The sequence below is a fragment of the Cucurbita pepo genome, chromosome LG17, assembly GCF_002806865.2.
Source record: "Cucurbita pepo subsp. pepo cultivar mu-cu-16 chromosome LG17, ASM280686v2, whole genome shotgun sequence".
Lineage (NCBI taxonomy): Eukaryota > Viridiplantae > Streptophyta > Magnoliopsida > Cucurbitales > Cucurbitaceae > Cucurbita > Cucurbita pepo.
This window is the reverse complement of record NC_036654.1, coordinates 5,975,611-5,997,226: the sequence shown is the minus strand read 5'-3', so window position 1 is coordinate 5,997,226 and position 21,616 is coordinate 5,975,611. Positions and strand designations below refer to the sequence as shown.

The following is a 21,616-nucleotide window of genomic DNA, read 5'->3' as shown; positions in this document are numbered from 1 at the left end:
TTTTTATAATTATGCATCTGGTTACATTATTATACTCTTATTAATAACATTTTATCGTATTTATTACAAATTTATTATACTTCTCACCATTTTATTCCTAATTTTGACGTTAAATGCTATTTAGGCTATCATATATAAATTATATTTTTTTAAAAGTAATTTAATTCATATAAAATTTATTATAAAAATCTATACTAACCCGCTTTAAATTACTAATTATTTCACAATTGTCTTATAAAATCATCTTATTTATATATATAAACTATAAAAATATACTAATTACGTTCAAGATGGATCTAACCATATATGCCCGAGAGGTCAACATTGGTGGTAGGTAAAGAGTTGTAATCAAAATTTACTTATTTCACCGAAATTTATTATAAACTTGATTTTTTTTCTATTGGTTTCTCTTATTTCTCTCTAATTTTCGTGCTAAAAAAATTTAAAACGATAATGAAATGAACTATTAATTCTCGGGTATTAATTATCTAACCTATCCAAACACATATATTTAAATCCTAAATTATTCTCCTATATACCTATCATATAATGTATAAGATCCAAAGAGGCCCACATAAACTTTTAATGTTTATTCATCAACAAAAAATTAGAATTAAATAAATAATCAACCAAAAACAAAAAATCTATAAATCATTTTTAGGTAAAAAGGAAAGGAAAAAAGGAACAGAATTCATTTACATTTTGAAATCCCTCAAAATCAAAATCAATAAAGTACAAAATTTCTCACAGAATCTTTTGTTTCAAATCCTAAGTTGATGATATTTAATTTTTCTCTCAGGAACATTCATATGCATGTCTCTAAAGTTTTGACTTTATGTCTCCACACATTTGTCTGTTTTCTCTCTGTAAAACAGTGAAAAAAGTGAAGGAAAACAAAACAGAGCTCTATTCAATAATAATAAACTCAGAGGCCAACAAAACTACAAAAAAAAAAATTATGAAGTGCCATGTGAGAGTTTGCTTAAATTCGGATAAACATGAACTTGGACCAATGGGCGAGGAGTTAAGAAGAAGATTGAACAAAACTTGATAGAATGTTTCTCTTCAAGGTGAACTCGTCTGCTTTCGCTGGGCTTACCGACTGCGTTCCATGCAAAAATGACAAACACAAGAAATGGCAGAGCAACTTGTCAGCTGAAGTTTACGAATGTCTTGAGATAAGATATGTTCAGACAAGTAACTAACACATCTTTATGATATATTTCAGCACCTCCAAATACCGACAGTCTACATACGTTTTTACCTCATAAATGCATTTGTTTGTATTTATAGGAACCAAATGTTGTAACATGCAAAGGGGAGAAGAAAAAAAAGAAAAAAAAAACAATTTAAAGCCCTTCGTGAAGTTTTTAAAAGGCGTTTACTAGGGAGAGGTTTACACACCCTTATAAAGAATACTTCGTTCTCCTCCCTAACCGACAATCGATGTGGGATCTCATAATCCACCCCTCTTCGGGGCACATCGGCACGCTGTCCGGTGTCTGACTCTGATACCATTTGTAACGGTCAAATCCACTACTAACAAATATTGTCCTCATTGAGATTTCCCTTTTGGACTTTCCCTCAAAGTTTTTAAAATGCATCTACTATGAAGAGGTTTCACACCCTTAATAAAAAATGCTTTGTTCTCCTCCCCAGCTGAGGTGGGATTCTATTTATATTGAGCTCAAAATCACCGAGTATAATTATTCTCACCCAAATCCTACCAACCAATCTATTTGATTCCAACATTTTTCTCTAGTTTATATATGTAATTAAAAAAGTAATATATATGCATTAATGGTTTTAAAACAAAATAACCCTTGGAAGTAAATAACATAAGACTACTAGTGCTATATTCTAAAATAAACCTCTCGACAGCAGTTAAGATCTAGTGATTAGCCATATGTAAGTATAGCACGACCCCACAGATTTTAGGACAAAAACCCCAAACAGGGCTTTATTTATTGCATAGAAAAAACATTGTAAACATAAGGTCTTGGTAAAACTTAGACTTACCTTGTCGAGTATGCGCTGAATCCTCTCAATCTCAGACTTAGCATATCCATCACCTTTCTCCAGGCACTTTTTAGCAGATTTCACGTATATCTTTCCATGCCTGTAGCAGAGTAATCAACAACTATGATTAATAATTTCACCATAATCCTGCAGTAAGTTTCTGGACACGCATAGGATATAGAACTATAAACCATACAACGCTTTTTGAATCATTATAGACGCTATTGTTCTTAAGAAACTGAATGAAAAAATCAAACAAAAATTGCGTACCTTGCATCAGATCCACTAAGCTTTCCAGCTTCCTCTTCCATCTTGGCAACAACATTCTTTTTCTCTCCATTGCTAGCAGCTACGAACTCCTTCACCAATGATTCTAAACTAGCAACTAGACCAGCCTACAAGAAAAATCACATATTTGAGTATTAACATAAAAGAAGAAAATAAAATTTAAACATCGAAGGGTTTGGTTGCTTGCTAACATTTACTGTAAGCTGACCCTTGGAGTCACGATTGGTCCCACTCTTTAAATTAATGAAATTAACAAAGTCATCAACATCTCTGCCACCGTCGTAGTCTTCACCATCCTTGTTGTCTTTTGGGAAGAATTTAAATGCAGGGAAACCACTTATGCCATACCTGTAAAAATACAAAAGATAACCGACCTTTAACAATAACTTAGAGAAATCATTAAGAGACAAACCCCACAGCAAATTAAACTTACTTTCCAGATAGATCACGATATTTGTCAGCATCTAATTTAGCAATTACTACGCCATCTTCCAATTTAAATGCCGTTGCCACCTTTTCATATATCTGTAGAGGGATTATATAATATGATATTAAATTATTTATTATTCATGATAATTTGCCAGCAAAAGCCTAAGAAGAAAACTACTTACCGGAGCAAGGCTCTTGCAGTGGCCACACCTGAAATATAGAATTGATCAGATACTTTGAAATCATGCTAAAATAACTCGAAGAAAGGACAGAAAGTTAAATACCAGGGTGCGTAATACTCAACCAGCACATCCTTATTTGCATCTAGAACAATCTCATTGAAATTATCAGGTGAAAGAACTACAACACTGGATGGAATTGAAGCTATCTTCACATTGGTTCCTGGATGAACAGATGTTGATGAATAGAGAAAACCCCAAAGAACATAAGTTACCGTATCAGCATGGGACTTCCGAAGATTTGGTTTCTTGCAACTTTTATTGACAATTATAGTACAACAAGTTGAATCCGGAAACAAATTTATTGAGTAAACACTAGAAATGCATCTAAATATATGTATGACAAGTAAGACATATTCTTCGTAAATACTGGCACTAAGAAAAGAGATGGAAAGGGCATAAAAACCATCATATGGACGTGAGCTCTGTGTTCATATGTAAATAGTGGCACGCTTCAGAACAATACAGCAAAGAGTGAAATGCAAGGAGAACGAATTAACAGTGTAAAATGGAGAACATTGTCTAATTCAGACCAACCAAATGAGGATTTAAAAATAAGATGACTTTACAAGAATGGACAACTACCTGCTTCACTGTTGACAAATTCGGCAAGGGCTTCTGCTGTCAGTTGACCTTCATACCTACATAAGAGATTATGAAATCAAGTATAAATCAAACCTCCTCAGTGTTATTTATAAAACAGCTTTCTTACATTTTCGGTTCGAGTGATCCCTTGGGGAACCATTGAATTGTTGGGTATCCAGAGACTCCATATTTGCTGCATACGCCCTTGTGCTCATCACAGTCAACCTATAAAATATGATTAAGAATTACCATATTAACTCTCCATCACAAATTGGGAAAGAGAATTCGAGTAACAAGGGAAAATAATAGTCATGATGGGCATCAAAGATTTTACACATTGTATTAAAAAATTGACATAGAACGAACGGTGAAGAACTGACTGACCTTTCCGATCAAAACAGATTTGGCTCTCTTAAAGCTGCTTCCAAGCTTTTCATACTCTGGCGCAAGCTTCTTACAGTGCCCACACCTATTACCATAACAGGGTAAGGTAGGGCTTCATTATACACATGATCGGGGGGAACAATTACGATAAATTGGAGATATCACTCAATGACTACATATAGATCCCCAGGCACCAGAATTAGTAATACGATTAATTTCAATCACTACTTTTCTCTTTCACTAAGAACTGCAGCAAAAGTGAGTTCAAAGAACTGGCGGATCAATCTTCACATAGCATACACATCCGTCCCCAGGCCATGAAAACTAAAACTACAAACTACAAACTCAACAGAGAGAAACGTGGACAGTTAAAATAAAAATGACCGATGCGACAAGGAAATAGCCCCCGACATTTACAAAATATTCCCGACATAAGAAAAGAACATTTCCGTCATTGATCATTCACTGTTCCACTTTATATATTCTCTTCCACTGAGGAACGAAAACAGAGGTGAGGCAAACAGATTTCAGACAAGTTTCCAACGTCAACAAACGGATGTACAACCAAGCTATCACAAACAACAGCAAAAACTTCACAACTGAGAATCGAAAAATTTCAGTAACTATTCAATTTCAAATCATAAGAAGAAGGATTACCAAGGAGCATAGAACTCAACCAGAGCTCCTCTATCTTGGCCAACCTCTTTCTCGAAGTTGTCCTCCGTCAACACAACAACATCGTCGGGCACTGCCGATGAAAGAATCATGGCCAATGCGGCGAACGCGAACCAGATCTGATGCTTCGCCATTTTTACGATTATTTCAGTTTGGAAGGAAATACTGAGAATTTGTTATAAATATCGGGAAGTCGGACTGCCTATTGAAGCAGGTGAAGTTTGACTATGAATTTTAGTCTGTGGAACTCGTTTTCATCTCACCCTGCGATTACGGAAAACTGTTATATGACCACGTGGCGTGAAATAATTGGCTAGTTCTTGGGATACACGATTCTTAATGTGGGGGAGATTCTCACTTGATTGTCGTCCAAAGTGTTGACGTGGCGAACTGTGAAAGGCTTGAGTACGTTGTGCCGCAGGTGTGGCTTTAATTTAATGAACTCCAGTTTAATGATTTGCAGTTATTTTCCGTTAGTGTTATTTTAAATTAAAAATGTTGGACGATCAAAAGTCCCATCTCGGCTAATCCCACATCGGAATTATCATGGGTTTATAATCAAATAATACTCTCTCTATTGGTTTGAGCCCTTTCAGGAAACCAAAACAACGCCATGAGAGCTTATGCTCATGGTGGATAATATCATAACATTACGAAGAGTCGTGTTACCTAAAATGGTTTGAGCCCTTTCGGGAAACCAAAACAACGCCATGAGAGCTTATGCTCATGGTGGATAATATCATAACATTACGAAGAGTCGTGTTACCTAAAATGGTATGAGCCCTTTCGGGAAACCAAAACAACGCCATGAGAGCTTATGCTCATGGTGGATAATATCATAACATTACGAAGAGTCGTGTTACCTAAAATGGTTTGAGCCCTTTCGGGAAACCAAAACAACGCCATGAGAGCTTATGCTCATGGTGGATAATATCATAACATTACGAAGAGTCGTGTTACCTAAAATGGTATCAGAGTCGTGCCTTAAACTTAGTCGTGCCAATAGATTGGTAACTCTAAAAAAAAAAAAGGGGTCGAGCCTCCTCGAAAACATAGTAAGAAATGACTAAGACACCAAAAGAAAAAGGAGTCGAGTCTCGATTAAGGTGAGATGTACTTTGTTCTAGGGATTTAGTGAATGATCATGAATTATATAGAGTAGTCTCGTGCTAAAAGAAATTAAATGAATTTATTTTAATAACAAATAAATATAAATTAAAAATATTAAATGGACTAAAATAGTAATTTTTACACTTATATTTAAATTTCTTTCGTTTTTTTATTTTATAAAAGCTGGGAAAAGCGAACTCCTACGTGGCAGGAAAGGATTGGTTGGTATTCAATAAGCTCGCATTTGATTGGTCCATTCCAAGAAGAACACGTCGCCAAGCGTAGTCACTGGACAAAGTCATTTACTTCGCCATATTTCTGTTTTCGTGGAATCAATTCGACGACCAAGTTCAGGTGACGACTCCGGTCCTGAATTCCAGAGCGAAAATTTGAAAGAAGGGCAAGTAGGAAGTTCGTTTGATCTTCGTGAAAATTCAGTGATGTGCCTCATTGATCTGTGATCGTATCGGACAAACTCCGAATCGTCTCTCAGAGAGTTTGAAATCCCCTCTTTTGTGTTTCTTCCATCGTTGATCACTCTCTCAGATGGCGCACCGAAGAACGAAGCTCCTCTTCGTTGTTTGTGCCTTCTGCTACGTTTTTTCCGGCATTGCAGGGTATTGTTGAATGACGCAACACTCATCTCGAATACGTCTTTGTTGCTTCACTGCAATGGCTATATTTCATCTCGCTTTCTGCTGATTTTTCTTGTTTCTTTTGTTATCAGGAAGAGCTATTATGACATACTGCAGGTGCCGAAGGGTGCCTCGGACGAGCAGATCAAAAGGGCTTATAGGAAGCTCGCTCTGAAGTACCATCCTGATAAGAATCAGGGAAATGAGGAAGCCAATAAACGATTTGCGGAAATTAGCAATGGTAATTTTCTTCCCCATTTGATATATTATTTTCCAAGATTGTGCACTACTTTTCAGCTTCTGGATTTATTAATTTGGTTGTGTGATTTAGCTTACGAGGTTCTATCGGACGGGGAGAAGAGAAACATTTATGATAAGTATGGAGAGGAAGGTCTGAAACAGCATGCTGCCAGTGGAGGTAGAGGAGGAGGGATGGGAATGAACATTCAGGATATTTTTAGCCAGTAAGTTAATCTTTCTTATTGCATATTGAATTTTCTCTGATGGGGTTGCCTATGGTTCGCATAGTCATCATTGGTTACAGCTCTTGATGTTAAGTCCATTATTGAAGCAAAGTAATGGTGTGTAACTGACTCTAGCCATGATCTTCCATGTACAGGCTATCCAATTTAGTTTAGATATGGCTTCTAATTTGTGTGCTTGCTTAGAACTTTGGGGGTTTTGTGGTAATTTGATTTCAATTCTGAGATTTTGTGTGAGTATTGAGTACAGACATTGTAAATTTTGAAGGTTTTTTGGCGGAGGAGGTGGTATGGAGGAGGAAGAGAAAATTCCAAAAGGGGATGACGTAATTGTGGAATTAGATGCATCACTAGAAGATCTCTACATGGGTGGTTCATTGAAGGTAAGGTATTTTCCTGTTGCATTTTACATAATTGCTCAATATTTCCGAGGTATTATTTGGGGGGGACGGTTTCGTGAAGTTTTCGAAATGACTTGTGATCAAGCAATCCTAATCTTTAGTCTATCGATCCAAGCAAGAACCCTTGAATTAAAGAGAATTAACATCTTACAAAATTTGGGTCAATCAAGAGATAAAGACTAAAATTAGATTACTTTTTAAAATCAAGGATCTAGAGGCAAGATTTGGAACCAAATTCTAAATTGGATCGCAGGAGTTATGACCATGAATGGTAAGTGTGGTAACTTCTCACTACCAAATGCCCACTACAAGAGGTTATGAAATTAAAATAATAAATGAAGTTTTTAAAGAAATTATCAATCAAAGTGCTATTATGGCAACCTTATTCTCCACTTCAATCTTGCAAATGTTAACTTCCAAAGTTTCAAATGGTTCTTTCTCACTTGAGTTAACTTGTAACACATGAAATAGAGGTTGAACCGAACCTATCCAATTTTGTAGATGAAAAATGAATGCTTGTTTAATCTTTCTGGCCTTTAACGGTGTAATTGGTCCAGTTGAAACATTTGGAACCTTATGACTTGGTCTACTTGTTTATTTGCTTATGGGCCAGTATTTTTTGTTAACAAGAAAGAAAAATTACGTAAAAGGGAGAGAGATAATCTCAAAAGTTGGCCAGAGGAGTTACAAGAACTCTCTTAGTGGCTTTAATGTCATAGGAATTCTTATCCTGAAAAAGTTAAAATCTGTTTGTGGACTCTTCCGTCAGACGGTTTCATATCTCTATTATAGGATTCAGAAGAAACACTGTCATCACATCTTCTTCCAATTAGTTTGATCTTGTAAACAAGAAATTGAAACAATGGTCCTCCTTTCCCTAAGGTGCCCTAGAAGGGCTCACAATTTGCTCTGCTTTGTTTTATATGGCCATAATTCCATTACTTCAGGGAGAAAGCTATGAACCATGCTTAATGCCATTAGGTTCATTTTATGGGAGATGTGGTTAGAAGAAGAAATTGCAGGATCTTCTAATGAGAGGAATCTGTTTTCTTTACTTGTTCTTGGGGCCTTTTGCAATTATCTCTCATTCATTTGTATCTGGTCGGAGAGGACCTTTGTCATTCCTTAGACTCAGTTAACTTTTTTGCCTTGTAACTTCATTTGATCATGAAATTGTTTCCTATTAAAATCATGTCTTGTTCTAGAAAACCATTTTCATAAAACTGTGCCTCAAATGAAGTCCTCGTGTCCTCCATTCAATTCACCATTTAAACCTTGGCGCCTCTCCCGTCCCGAAGTTATCATTGTATATGAATGTGGTTTTGGTCTCTTTCATATGCCTCTGAATAGATTTGATCCAGGGATACTGTTTCTCATTATCAATTTCAATTTTGAAAATTATGGACTAAGACGCATCTGTAGCTGAGCTCTACCACTCTAATGGTGATATCCCACTATTTTTTTTTCCATAGCTGTTTGGAGCCTTCTCCTTGCTTCGATTGGATTTTTCTTCTTTAATCTCTACATCCCCTAGTATTTTGACTGTAAAATTTGCTAATGGCTGTTATCAACATTGGATTCCAGGTATGGAGGGAAAAAAACATATTAAAGCCAGCACCAGGCAAGAGGCGGTGTAATTGTAGAAATGAAGTCTATCACAAGCAGATTGGTCCTGGAATGTTCCAACAGATGACAGAACAAGTATGTGTTCTTGTTTAACAAAATTTCTTACTAAGTCATCCAACACTTGTTCACAAATTCAATTATTTCTTGCACTCATCATGTTTTATTGAGTCTTGTGTCTGTTCTTTCTTTTACTCTTTCAGGTCTGTGAGCAATGCCCCAATGTTAAATTCGAAAGAGAAGGATACTTCGTTACTGTCGATATCGAGAAAGGAATGCAAGATGGGCAAGTAAGAAACACTAATCTTCATCTGGATTGTTTCAAGAAAGCATATGCTGATGTTGCATATTTGAGTCAGAATGCTTAAATTTATCTTTGAAACTATAATGTTCTCTAAAGAAGTGATTCGACAACTTTGAATCCATAAATTTGAGATATTTGCAGTGACGTACTTCCTTTCATGAACATAAAAAAACCCTTTGGTGTTGCAGGAGGTCACTTTCTATGAAGATGGTGAGCCTATGATAGATGGAGAAGCTGGAGATCTTAGAGTTAGTTCTTTTCCATTATTCAACTAGTTCCATTGTGATTGTATTTGCTGAAAGTTTTGAAAATCATTTACTTTTATGTTCAACAGTTCCGCATCCGCACCGCACCACATGATCTTTTCAGAAGGGAAGGCAATGATTTACATGCTACTGTGACCATCACCCTGGTAACTCTGAAACTATATTTTTGATGGTTTATTTTGATCTTTTACAACCCTATGGCTACTAAACTTTACATTACTTGGACGCATGCTGTTTAGTATTAAGGCTTTTTGAGTCCTAGTCACCCTTTAAAAGTTAATACGTTTGAACACATTAGATCACATTTCTTGGGCGTCTTCTTAATTCTCAAAGTTATTACGTTTGAACACACTAGATCACTTTTCTTGGGTGTCGTCTTGATTCTCAAAGTTAATACGTTTGAACACACTAGATCACTTTTCTTGGGGGTCTTCTTGATTCTCAAAGTTAAACATTTGAACACATATCACTTTTCTTGGGCGTCTTCTTGATTGTTGAAGTTAATACGTTTGAACACAATATATCACTTTTCTTGGGCATCTTCTTGATTGTCAAAATTAATACGTTTGAACACACTAGATCACTTTTCTTGAGCACCTTCTTGATTCTCAAAGTTAATACGTTTGAACCCACTAGATCACTTTCTTGGGTGTCTTCTTGATTCTCGAAGTTAATACATTCAAACAACTTCAATCGATCAGGTACAAGCTCTGGTCGGTTTCGAAAAAAGTCTCAAACACCTCGACGAACATTTAGTCGAAATCGGAACCAAGGTGAGCCAGAGTATTTACACCTTTTTTTGCATTCTATCTCCATCATCAAGTCCTTCATAAATCCAATCACAACCCAAAATAACTTCTGTTACTGTGATCATGATTAGGGAATTACAAAACCCAAGGAAGTAAGAAAGTTCAAAGGAGAGGGGATGCCATTGCATTTCAGCACAAAGAAAGGGGATCTTTATGTCACATTTGAGGTGTTATTTCCCACATCGTTAACAGAGGATCAGAAGACAAATATCCAGAAAATTCTTGGTTAGTTTCTTCTTTTTTTTCTTCTTTCTTTTTGTTGTGCTAAAAAAGATATATATATATATATATATATATATATACCCATTGTAGTAGGCTGTAGCATGTGGTGGATCATTATAAACATTTGGTATCGCTGAGCCCTGCAGAAGTTTTGATTGATTTATTTAACATGTTATCTATAATGATATTCATCCTTCATATTGTTAACTCATTCTAAGTTGAACCTTTTTTTTTTTTTTTACATCGTCATTTATGACAAATTAGGATTTAAGAATCAAATTTACTCCTCTAGTGAATCAAAATATATTGGTATCTATAGTTTAGAGAAGATTAGCACGCTGACTTCGAGCTAGCTAAGAAGGAGCACTCCTCTCCCTCCTCTCTCCTTCTTGGCTACAGGATGACTCCAGTGCTTTGGGTACTACGGACCCTCTGCCATCTATTGCAGCAAAGTCGTTATTTGACTACTCTGCGCCCCCTCAAAGAACGGTAAAAGACTTTTCAGAAATCACCAGCTGAATTCTCTTTTCCCTCTTCAGATACTTAGTCTCCACGTACTAGTCTCCACCTCAACGGATCTTAGCTGCAATCCAAATCTCACCTATATATATAATTTAGTTATTTATTAAAAAATAAAATAAAATAACTATATTTTCCATTTAAAAAATATGAAATTAGTATATTCTTGTACGGCAGCTCAGCTAGCCAATCTAACCGATAGATGATGCTTATAAAAAAATGTTTTGTTCTTGGAATCTCACAATTAAAAAAAAAAAAAAAAAAAAAAAACNAAAAATCCAATCAACCCTATTTTTTTTGGATTATGAATTTAAAAACTCAGAACTTTAAATGGGCCAAATTCAATTAAAATATATTTTTGTTTGATTAAATTATATATTTCATAATAGACCATTGGTTTTTTAACGTTAATGCGCCTATAATATTGTTTAAAAGCATGTGCTAACTTAGGTAGAGTTTTCAAATCAATAAAGGCATTTATTTCTTTTCAATATTAATACGAAGGATTAACATAATTTTTTTAATACATAGTTTCAAATTTAAATATTAACTTAGAAAATGTAAAATATTTTATTATTCCTACTTTAATATACTAGTTTCAATAATTCCTAACTATTAATTGTTATGTTAGATTAATCTTGTGACATTTACCTCTAAACTTTCATATATTATATTTTGTTAAATTAATATTTTGATATTTACTAATATAAATATGGTGCCTTCTTGTTCTATAAATTAAAATGAAAAAACGTTGCTTAAAAAGAAAATATAAAACTAATTTCACTTTGAAAAAAAAAATTAGTTCCTATAATTTAATGTAAAAACGAAATTCTAATTTTTAAAATCATACCTAGATTCAGACTTATAATTTATATAAATTAAAATTTTTAACTCGATTTATACTGTTTATTTTAAATAATTGACCATTTTTAAATAGTTTTTTTTTTTTTAAATACAAAATTAATTTATAATCTTTTTTTTTTAATTACAAGTGAACTAGAATATTTTACTAGCACCAATTATATTTTTTATTTTATTAAAAACTCAATTGTTACAAATAAATAAATAAAACACTAATTAGTTTTAACTCAACAATTTACCCGTTTATTAATGAAAAATAAGTCGGCTTAATTTTTTATTTTTTGAAATTTAATTACACGGAAACTAAAAAACGACAAAACATTATCCATATTTAGTCCAAAATCGGAATAGTCCCATTTTCCGAAAAAGAAAAAAACAAAAAATACCGGCAATTGTCGTTGTAGAAAAAATCGAACGGTTTAGAAGTACTCCACGTGGGAAATACGACTATCCAGGTGTCGACCGGATCGGGCGAGTTGAAATTGGTCCGGTACTCGCAGGCGAGTAGGTGAACGATCATCATGAGAAGTCGTGCAACACTGAAAGAAGAGAACGTAGATATTGCGGACACGTCAGGTATCTGCGTTGTATTTTGTCAACGTGTTATATACGCGCTTGCTGACGTGGTTAAATCCGGATAGCTCCAGAAACTTTTGAAACAAATGGGCGTTGTACTCACGCGCTTTCGTGGGAAATTAAATTATCTTCACAACCCATAACAAAGCGGCGTCGTTTTAATGTCTCCTCGTGGCTTCCGCCTATAAATGCACAGTTCCTTGTTTCTCTCTCTTGCCTGTCTCTCTCTAAATACGTGTGTACGAATTTCTCGTCGGAGTTCAACAGGACAACCCAAATTCAAAGATCGTGGCAATCGTTGGAGTCTATTTTATACGCTGTTGCTTGCGTGAATCTCGTGTAATTATCGGAATCTGATTGTAATTTTTGATCGATATAACTCTTGAGACCCAAAGCCAAAGAAGAAACAGAGTATTTTGTTTATTGGAAATCGGTTTTGGAAACAACGAAGTGATGGATATCTTCTGTTTGAATCCTGGAACCTATGGGATTTCTTCGTCGTTTTCAGTGAATGCGGCTCTTGATGTTCGTGCGAATCCATCTCAGGTCAGTACAACCGGTAGGTCGGCGGCGGCGGCGGCGGTTGAGAAACCGCAGAAAATGATTTCGCCGTCTTCGTCGTCTTCTTCATCTTCGTTTCGGAAGTTTTCTTTGAAGCATCCTCTGCAATCGCTGTGGAGTCGGAGTGGTGAAGCTGGGAATCCGAGGCGAGGCGGTTTGGCGCTTGACGACGCCGTTTTGGTAGAGAGTGAAAACGATCGGAGAGTCGTTCTTGAGGAGGAAAGTGAGAATGTAGCAATTGGATCGGAGTGGAGAGATGGAAATTGGGTGATGAAGATTTTAAGAGTGAGATCTCTGTGGAGAGAGGAAGAGAAGCAGGGAAATGCTGAGGAAGTGGTTGAAAACGAGATGGACGAAGATCGAGCAAGTGCTTGTGATGGAGAAGAGGGCTGTGATACTTGCAGAATCGTTGAGGAAGAAGATGAAGAACAGATTGAATTTGATGAACACTCGTTTTCCAGATTGCTAAGACGGGTTTCGTTGGCTGAAGCGAGGTTATATGCTCAAATGTCGTATCTAGGGAACCTCGCGTACTCCATTTCCGAAATTAAGGTACATAATCTGATTCTATATCAAGAATTTTGTAATTTTGTTTCATAAATTAAAGAACTCCATGTCAAGATTTGTATGCTAGTCGAGCGATCTGAATGGCTTTTAACTACGGATCACTTCATTCTTCAAGAAGTTTTTCAGTGATAGATAGGAACAGAAACGATCTGGAATGATTCTGCTATGTTGATTTATCATATCAGTTCCTCTTTTCCTTCTATGATCTTGAGTTTTGATTCGTCTGTGGATGATTCTTATAAATCTGGTTTCATTTTGGTTAATCCAGCCGAAGAACCTGCTGAGGCATTATAATTTACGCTATATAACTTCTTCAATAGAAAAGAGGGAAATAGTTATGAAAACTGAGAAAAACCAAGAGCCATCTGAATCTAAAGAGGCTGAAAAGGATCTAAAAAATGATGAACAATGTGAAGAACAGAAGGATGGATATCAAATAAGTGCATCTACAGCTTATGAGATTGCTGCCTCTGCTGCTTCTTATTTGCATTCTCATACCAGAAACATACTTCCATTCAGATCCTCTAAAATTGGGGATTCGCTTGAAGCAAGTCAGAACAATGTTGACATGATGAATTCAGAGATGGCTTCTTTGATGGCAACCACCGACTCGGTTACTGCTGTTGTTGCTGCAAAGGAGGAAGTGAAGCAGGCTGTTGCAGATAATTTGAATTCGACTCGGTCATCACCTTGCGAATGGTTCGTGTGCGACGAGGTTGAGAGCGGTACAAGATTCTTCATCATCCAGGTACATTTACCTTCCCTCTTGCTAGAAAATGAAGAAATGAGGAATAGCCTCGGCATGAGGTCGCTGGAGGTTGGCATTTGGTCCGTTTTAAACAGATTTCGTTCTTTTTTGGACCGAGGATCTCGGTTCTTCATGATGTTAATCTAAGCATTAACAATCACTTGTTATAATTGGGAGATCCCATGTCGGTTGGAGAGGAGAACGAAACATTTCTTATAGAGGTGTGGAAACTCTCTCTAATAGACGCGTTTTAAAACTGTGAGGTTTAAGTTGATATGTAATGGACCAAAGTGGACAATATCTATTAGCGGTGAACTTAGGCTGTTACAAATGATATCAGAGCTAGACACCGAGCGGTGTGCCAGCGAGAATGTTGGCCCTCAATGGAGGTAGATTGGGAGATCTCACATCGGTTGGAGAGGAAAACAAAGCATTCCTTATAAGCGTGTAGAAACCTCTCCACAACAGACGCGTTTTAAAATCGTGGGACTGACGACCATACATAAGGGGCCAAAGCGGACAATATTTGTTAGCGGTGTACTTGGGCTGTTACAAATGGTATCAGAGCCAAACACTGGGCGGTGTGCCAGCGAGGACGTTGGCCCCCAAGGGAGGTAGATTGTGAGATCCCACATTGGTTGGAGAGGAGAACAAAACATTCCTTACAACGGTGTAGAAACCTCTCTCTAATAAATGCGTTTTAAAACTGTGAGGCTGACGATGATACGTAATGGGTCAAAGCGGACAATATCAGCTAGCGATGAACTATGTATTTGGCCTAATTTTGATGGTCTTTCCTTCCTTTGGTGTAGGGATCTGAGTCACTGGCATCTTGGCAAGCAAATTTGCTTTTTGAACCCATTGATTTCGAGGTACAAATTCTTGCTTCAAACTTTATTGACATATGATGAATCTTTAAATACGCAACAAACTGGTGTATGTTCTAAATGCCCTATTATTTAGGGACTAGGAGTCCTTGTCCACAGAGGAATCTATGAGGCTGCTAAAGGAATATATGAACAGATGCTGCCTGATGTACTCGAACATCTACGATCTCATGGTAACCGCGCAAACTTTCGGTTTACGGGGCATTCTCTCGGGGGAAGCTTGGCACTGCTTGTAAATCTCATGCTCTTGATAAGAAATAAGGTCCCTGTTTCTTCCTTGCTTCCTGTCATTACATTTGGTGCACCATCCATAATGTGTGGAGGTGACCACTTACTTCGCAAGCTCGGTTTGCCTCGGAACCATCTTCAAGCTGTTACATTACATAGAGACATAGTACCACGAGCATTCTCGTGCCAGTATCCGAACCATGTCGCAGAACTTCTTAAAGCTGTCAATAGGAACTTCCGGAATCATCCATGTCTAATTAACCAAGTGAGCTTCAAATCTTTTATTACATGGATCAAATGATACAAATGCTTGGTCGAAGTGTTATGATCTAACTATTATGAACTAAATAAACTGCAGAAATTGCTGTATGCACCAATGGGCGAGCTTCTAATTCTGCAGCCCGATCATAAATTCTCTCCAAGCCATGATCTTCTTCCTTCAGGCAGTGGTCTGTATCTTTTAAGCTGTCCACAACCTGATGCCAATGATGCAGAGAAGCAACTCCGAGCAGCACAAAAGGTATTCTTAAACACGCCGCATCCACTCGAGACCCTCAGCGATCGATCCGCGTATGGTTCAGGTGGAACTATCCAAAGAGATCACGACATGAATTCATACCTAAGGTCAATTCGAGGAGTGATTCGTCAAGAGCTAACCCGCATAAGGAAAACAAGGAGAGAACATCGGCGCAAGGTCTGGTGGGCTCTCGTGTCTCCAAACAACGTCGATATAGGAATCATCATCGGACAGCCTGCCAATTCAATCTCTGGTATCCTGCAAACGGGACGAGAGTCGTTGAGACGGTTGAGTAGGCTTGTTGCTTCACAGCATATGAATCTGCTTGTGGTGCTGCTGCTCCCTGCTAGATTGCTATTACTTGAAGTCAATGGGTGGTTGGTTAGAACTTAAAAGACTACGCTCTAGTTCTTGTTTATTCGGTTGGCCAAACAGTTCAAAGATTCTTTATTCATTGGTTCCAAAATATAGACAGCAACATCATCATCGACATCGACTCGTGTTGCTGGTTCAATATTATGTGTTGTTGGAACAAAATTCCTTTTCAACTCCAAGAAACAGTTGCTTGTACACAATTCTTGTTCTTGTTCTTCGTCTGTAATTAACTTTGAATGGTGCTTTCGGTCTATTGTTGTAAAGGTCGTCGTAATCTATTACAATCAACATGAGTTAGGCGGTCGTAAGATTACGACTAACATGAGTTATTGTTGCACACTTTTGTGTTCTTTCTCTGTTTATCACGTTTTACTATAATTTATATTTTACTAAAGACATTTTTAGAAGGTTTAATAAAAAAGTTTAGAATTTTAGACTCTTTTGTCTTTTTCTTTTTCTTAACAGTTTAATATATATTTCACCTTCTACATTTTAAAATGAAATATTTTAAGGGTGATTGAATTTACTTTTATTTAAATTGCACTAATTTGGATTATAATTATGGGTTTTAGTGAAAAATATACCCTATTCTTTTTTAAAAAATTAAGGAAATTAAATTATAAATTTAGTTCCGTTAAAATTTATTGGATAAAAATCTCAAAAATAAATTTACCCATTTTCTTAAATTAAAAGACTATTTATAAAATTTATCAAATTATTAAAAAAAATAATTGTTAAAATTATACAAAATTTAACCTTTTTTTAGTTATAAAGATTAAATTTATAATTTAATTATAAATTTTAGTATTTGGTCTAATTAAAAGAACTTTTGACTGAAAGCTTCAATGATTGGTGGGGACACTACAACTCGGAATAAGCATAATTATACGCGCGTTCATAGGCGCGTGAAGAGCGTGTGTTGTACAATGTCATAAATGCTTGTGCAAATTGTCAAAGCCGAAAATAATATATCAATTTTTCTAAAACACAAAAATAATATCTACTTTGTTGTATTATATCTATTTGGAATAGTTTCTAATTTAAATATATTTATTATATCTTAAATTTTCTTCACAAATATTTTTAAATAGCTAATTTCTGTGCTTTCACCATAAAATGATTTTACAATTATATTAGAAATTAAATTTAAATATGTTTATTATATCTTAGAGATTAACTTCAAAAAAAAAATAAAAAAAAAAAAATAAAAGACCACATATCCAATTATGGCCTTACTTTGAGCTTAAATTCAGCAAAGCCCATTCATTCTCTTTTAAGTTTAATAAATTATATNTAATCAAATTTGATAAATTAATGACAATTTTTATTAAAAGAAAAGCCACAATAACACCTTTCCGTCATCCACCTCGAAGAAAATATAGTTTTGTTTCTTCGAGAAATTCTTTATTTTTTCCCCTTAAAGAAGATATGAATAGAGGTTTACCTGAACTGATCAAGACGTATATTTTCTCAATTAAAATGCTAGAGAGAGGTTTCCACACTCGTAAAGAATGTTTCGTTCTCTTCCCTGACCGATGTGGGATCTCACGGTAGATATTATTTCTGACACTATTCATAGACACGGATATCAAAACAACATATTTATTTTCCACCTTTTTCTGTATCAAACCATCCAAACAGACAAGATAATGTCAGTCTACAAGAGAAAGAGCAGTAGGACAATTGTTTAGTGGAAGTAAGATACAGTCATACACTTACTCCTCCTCCCATAAAATGGGAAGGTAAATTCTTGAGTTACAGATTAATCTTACCTGCCAAATACCAGGAGTGCATTGCAAGACTACCAAATGCTAAGATATTAGCAAGGGATGATAAGCCATGAATCATACCGAATTTCTTGTTCATCGCTGCAAGTTTCGGGTTCACCTTCGCAACTTCTACATTCTTTGTCCATCCAACTTCCTCGCCAATGTTATTTTCCCTCTCCACTTTGTGTCTTTGTTTCATCAGCTGAAGAACAACAATGGAAAGAACATAAGAGACGGAGTTTAATTGTCTTATTAGTGTAACAGCTCAAATCCACCGCTAGCAAATATTGTTCACTTTGACCCATTACGTATCGCCGTCAGCATCACGGTTTTAAAATGCGTTACTAGGGAGAAGTTTTTACACCCTTATAAGGAATGTTTCGTTCTTCTCTCTACAGTGTGGGATCTCATATATAGTAAATCTATTGAGATATAAAAAGCTCAAAGGAAGTAAAATTAGGACGAATAGAGTAGTGTCACTGTCTAGCTCATAATGTTCATGGTAATTTCTCATTTAAGAACTACTATAGTTATATTCTTGTCATTACACTGAATTTCCACATCTATCATCAGCTACTACTACTATACAAATTTATTTTTGAGGATTAGAAACAAAAATCATAGTCATAAGGGATGTGTTAATAAATTTCTATATTTCAATTTTCACCTACAAAGTGTGCCTAGAATACACTTTTGAACTATGTTATCTCAATGCAAGATTACTTCAAAGCATCTTTGAAATGATGTTGAACAGTAACTTAAATACCATCATGTGATGTTTTTTATTATTTGATCAATAACTTCCCCATCCATGATTTTATAATGATTGCCTACAAATATCTCAGAAGAGGTTCCAATAGATTCAAAATATCTTTTTTTCCTTTGCTTGACGAAGTTATTTTCTTATATTCTCTTATACAAAGTATTTTCTCCATTCATTTTACATTTTTTTTTACATTTTTTAGCTGTAGGCCCACAGATTTTCCACCTCATGCTTAAGCAGTGAGCTATAGCGCTTTAATGCACCTCTCTTAAAAACACAGAACAATGAACACATGGAGTGGAAGCAATAAGTTTTCTCTGAAGTAAATATATTAGTCAGGGACAAGGTAATCCGAATCTTACTTCCCTCGTAGTGATTCCTTATCATTTGGTATCATAACTTTTCCTTGCCATATCAGTTGGGTTCACAGTTCACTTACAAAGTAAATAGTCATTATGTTACGTGAAATTAATATCAATTTTAGGCCAAATATAAAAACTACGTTTAACTTAGACTCCTTACTAAGCTAAATTTTTAGTCCTCTTGTTGAATATATTGACTACATTTCATATTGCCCTAGTATAATATACAACAAAAATCAGTACAAATGTAAACAAAATTTAATATACGATTAGCACACAAAAAGAAAAAAAAGAAAAAAGTATATACTAACAAATTTACCACTGAAAGCATAAGAGTATATAATCATCAATATACGGATATCTTATCATGAGAACCCTTGATATTCCCAATATTGGAGGTAATTTCATTTTCTCAACCTTGGTGGAGATCAAATCACAAAATTTTTCTCTGTAACTATAGTATTCCAATGATTACTAAAAAATGGAAAACCTTTTCAACTTCTGGTCCTTGTGCAGTCTTTTTTGTGGCTCTAAAGCATTCAATTATACGTTTCTTATATAAGGGAAAAAAAAAATGAAACCGAGGCCGAGTATCTAACTCGAGTTTTTCTAGACCATTGGAACATTGTGCCCTCTTATGTTCATATGCTATCTTTTAAAGAAGAAAAAAATTCATCATTCCAAGAAAAAGTTCAAATAGGGCAACGGAAATTTATGGGAATAGCAATTACAAAAACTAGACAAACACTTTTAGACCCTACCCTATTCTGAATTTATGATTCAATCACTACTAATTTGTGACTTATCACGAGGTCACAAAGTCCTATCAAAAGAGGAGAAAAGGGGGTTTAGAGTAGACACCTAGGCATAGGGCCTTAGGACTCAAAAATTTGACTCCCGAGTCTACGAACCATTCTTAAAAGACCACCAAGCCCTCTTGAATCATTTATGATCAGTAAGAGAGTTTTTACTCTTTCCTCTCAATTCGTGTAACTTTCATGCATTAGCTAGCACCAAGTAACGTGAAAGCAAGAGTCAATAATTTTGGCTGTTTCGATAAGAATAGACTCCCTTTCAAAAGTTTATGAGTGCATCTTCAAGGCAAGAACTTTCCATTAAAAAATAAAGGAAACCACGTGATGCACGTTGTATCTAGCGGGTGAGAAGCAGACACACACAAGAAGAAGAAAAAAAAAAAAAAGAGCACAACAGACATTTTCACAGCATTATAGCAATTACGTATATATCTTGTGGGGAAAAACCTTCCAGAAATGAAGAAATTACCTCAATAGTCATTGGAGTGAAGACAAACAGGTTGGCCAAATTAAAAGCAAACGCCGATATCAGAAACCCAAGCTGGTACCTTTCAGAAGTTGCTGCAGACTTCCATGGATGTAGATAACCAAAAGCTGCAACAGATATGGCACAGCAAATCCCAACCATCGAGAAGTAGGCAGGGAACATCTTACTTTGAAGATTACCAAATTGGTGCCTCGGCAGATTCCTAAGGTATATGATACAGGATTAAAGCAATCACAGACCAATATGTAAAATAACACTTCCCTCGAAGATAATATGCTATAATTGATTTGGATTAAAAATGGAATTTTATCTTCATAGAAATTCAATCTTCATATGACCAATTGAAGCTAAATTTTCAAAAATTATCCAAACTCACCCTAAATGTTGTAAAATCATAGCAATTATAGAAGATTGCCTCCAATAATATCTGAGACATATCAAAGAAACCATCCTCCACACAGTACACACAAGACTAGAGACGCCCTAAACACAGAATCATAGCGCAAGCAAGAGTCCAAAACATCAATAAAAGTCAGTCAATCGGCAAGAAACACAAACCGATCGAAAAAAAATAACCAAATTCGCGTTTCCTAAAATGTTACTTCTCTTTCTTACAGCCAGAGCAGATAAGCATTCTTTTCTACATTAAGAAGTGGGAAAAGAGGGATTACTTGAACATAATGATGCCGCCGATGAAGGTAACCCATAGAGAGGCGCCCCAAGCGGTAGAGTAGCAGAGAAGATGAGCCAATTTGAGATACAGAGAAAGATTTGGCGCATTAAAAGTTTTGGAGTTGGATCCGAAGGTCTCCGGCGAAAATACAACTCCAATTGCTAGGAAAGCCACCGCCGCTAGGAATCTGGTCAACCACGCCATCTCTGTCTCTCTGTATCTCGAGCTGTGCGAAGAAGAAGAAGAAGAAGAAGAAGGAAATAGGTATTGAAGAACTGAGAAGATGGCCGAGAAAGGTGTACTTGCTTGGCAAGCCAACTTTTATGGTTTTATTATTAACAAATAAAATAAAATTGTATTTTGTTAATAAATATATTTTTATTTATTCAAAATTAATTTAACGATTTTAAATTCAATAAAAAAATATTTTAATTTCT

General features: G+C 35.6%; 4 protein-coding genes across 4 annotated transcripts; 2 read left to right on the top strand and 2 right to left on the bottom strand.

Moving 5' to 3' along the window:
- Positions 1–754: 754 nt before the first annotated feature.
- Positions 755–4,831, bottom strand: LOC111778070 (protein disulfide-isomerase like 2-1-like). Its single transcript, XM_023657709.1, has 11 exons — positions 4,602–4,831; positions 3,945–4,029; positions 3,688–3,785; positions 3,561–3,616; positions 3,021–3,138; positions 2,919–2,946; positions 2,741–2,832; positions 2,499–2,655; positions 2,290–2,414; positions 2,020–2,119; positions 755–1,102 (listed from the first exon to the last, which is right to left on the bottom strand). The coding sequence occupies exons 1-11, from the start codon at positions 4,751–4,753 to the stop codon at positions 1,025–1,027; spliced, it is 1,089 nt and encodes a 362-aa protein (XP_023513477.1). The 5' UTR covers positions 4,754–4,831; the 3' UTR covers positions 755–1,024.
- A 1,206-nt stretch (positions 4,832–6,037) lies between these two features.
- LOC111778177 (dnaJ protein ERDJ3B-like) lies at positions 6,038–10,612 on the top strand. The gene is made up of 10 exons (XM_023657861.1): positions 6,038–6,346; positions 6,457–6,605; positions 6,696–6,828; positions 7,115–7,229; positions 8,832–8,948; positions 9,074–9,160; positions 9,363–9,422; positions 9,509–9,586; positions 10,142–10,213; positions 10,321–10,612. The coding sequence occupies exons 1-10, from the start codon at positions 6,276–6,278 to the stop codon at positions 10,477–10,479; spliced, it is 1,041 nt and encodes a 346-aa protein (XP_023513629.1). The 5' UTR covers positions 6,038–6,275; the 3' UTR covers positions 10,480–10,612.
- A 2,011-nt stretch (positions 10,613–12,623) lies between these two features.
- On the top strand, positions 12,624–16,647 carry LOC111778082. The gene is made up of 5 exons (XM_023657728.1): positions 12,624–13,540; positions 13,824–14,303; positions 15,116–15,175; positions 15,267–15,683; positions 15,777–16,647. The coding sequence occupies exons 1-5, from the start codon at positions 12,881–12,883 to the stop codon at positions 16,326–16,328; spliced, it is 2,169 nt and encodes a 722-aa protein (XP_023513496.1). The 5' UTR covers positions 12,624–12,880; the 3' UTR covers positions 16,329–16,647.
- A 1,249-nt stretch (positions 16,648–17,896) lies between these two features.
- On the bottom strand, positions 17,897–21,505 carry LOC111779235 (transmembrane protein 205). The gene is made up of 3 exons (XM_023659341.1): positions 21,178–21,505; positions 20,489–20,708; positions 17,897–18,281 (listed from the first exon to the last, which is right to left on the bottom strand). Exons 1-3 carry the CDS (start codon positions 21,381–21,383, stop codon positions 18,066–18,068), a joined length of 642 nt encoding a protein of 213 aa, XP_023515109.1. The 5' UTR covers positions 21,384–21,505; the 3' UTR covers positions 17,897–18,065.
- Between the last annotated feature and the right edge of the window lie 111 nt (positions 21,506–21,616).

Excerpts from the sequence above, each read along its gene's own strand:
- LOC111778070 (XM_023657709.1), bottom strand. The coding sequence starts at position 4,753 with ATGGCGAAGCATCAGATCTGGTTCGCGTTCGCCGCATTGGCCATGATT. Across the intron at positions 2,947-3,020 it reads GTTGAGTATTACGCACCCTG|GTGTGGCCACTGCAAGAGCC; the intron begins GTATTTAACTTT and ends TCTATATTTCAG. Across the intron at positions 2,120-2,289 it reads CTTAGTGGATCTGATGCAAG|GCATGGAAAGATATACGTGA; the intron begins GTACGCAATTTT and ends ACTCTGCTACAG.
- LOC111778177 (XM_023657861.1), top strand. The coding sequence starts at position 6,276 with ATGGCGCACCGAAGAACGAAGCTCCTCTTCGTTGTTTGTGCCTTCTGC. Across the intron at positions 6,606-6,695 it reads ATTTGCGGAAATTAGCAATG|CTTACGAGGTTCTATCGGAC; the intron begins GTAATTTTCTTC and ends TGTGTGATTTAG. Across the intron at positions 6,829-7,114 it reads ATTCAGGATATTTTTAGCCA|GTTTTTTGGCGGAGGAGGTG; the intron begins GTAAGTTAATCT and ends TAAATTTTGAAG.
- LOC111778082 (XM_023657728.1), top strand. The coding sequence starts at position 12,881 with ATGGATATCTTCTGTTTGAATCCTGGAACCTATGGGATTTCTTCGTCG. Across the intron at positions 13,541-13,823 it reads ACTCCATTTCCGAAATTAAG|CCGAAGAACCTGCTGAGGCA; the intron begins GTACATAATCTG and ends TGGTTAATCCAG. Across the intron at positions 15,684-15,776 it reads ATCCATGTCTAATTAACCAA|AAATTGCTGTATGCACCAAT; the intron begins GTGAGCTTCAAA and ends AATAAACTGCAG.
- LOC111779235 (XM_023659341.1), bottom strand. The coding sequence starts at position 21,383 with ATGGCGTGGTTGACCAGATTCCTAGCGGCGGTGGCTTTCCTAGCAATT. Across the intron at positions 20,709-21,177 it reads GGCGGCATCATTATGTTCAA|GAATCTGCCGAGGCACCAAT; the intron begins GTAATCCCTCTT and ends CATATACCTTAG. Across the intron at positions 18,282-20,488 it reads TCACTCCAATGACTATTGAG|CTGATGAAACAAAGACACAA; the intron begins GTAATTTCTTCA and ends GTTGTTCTTCAG.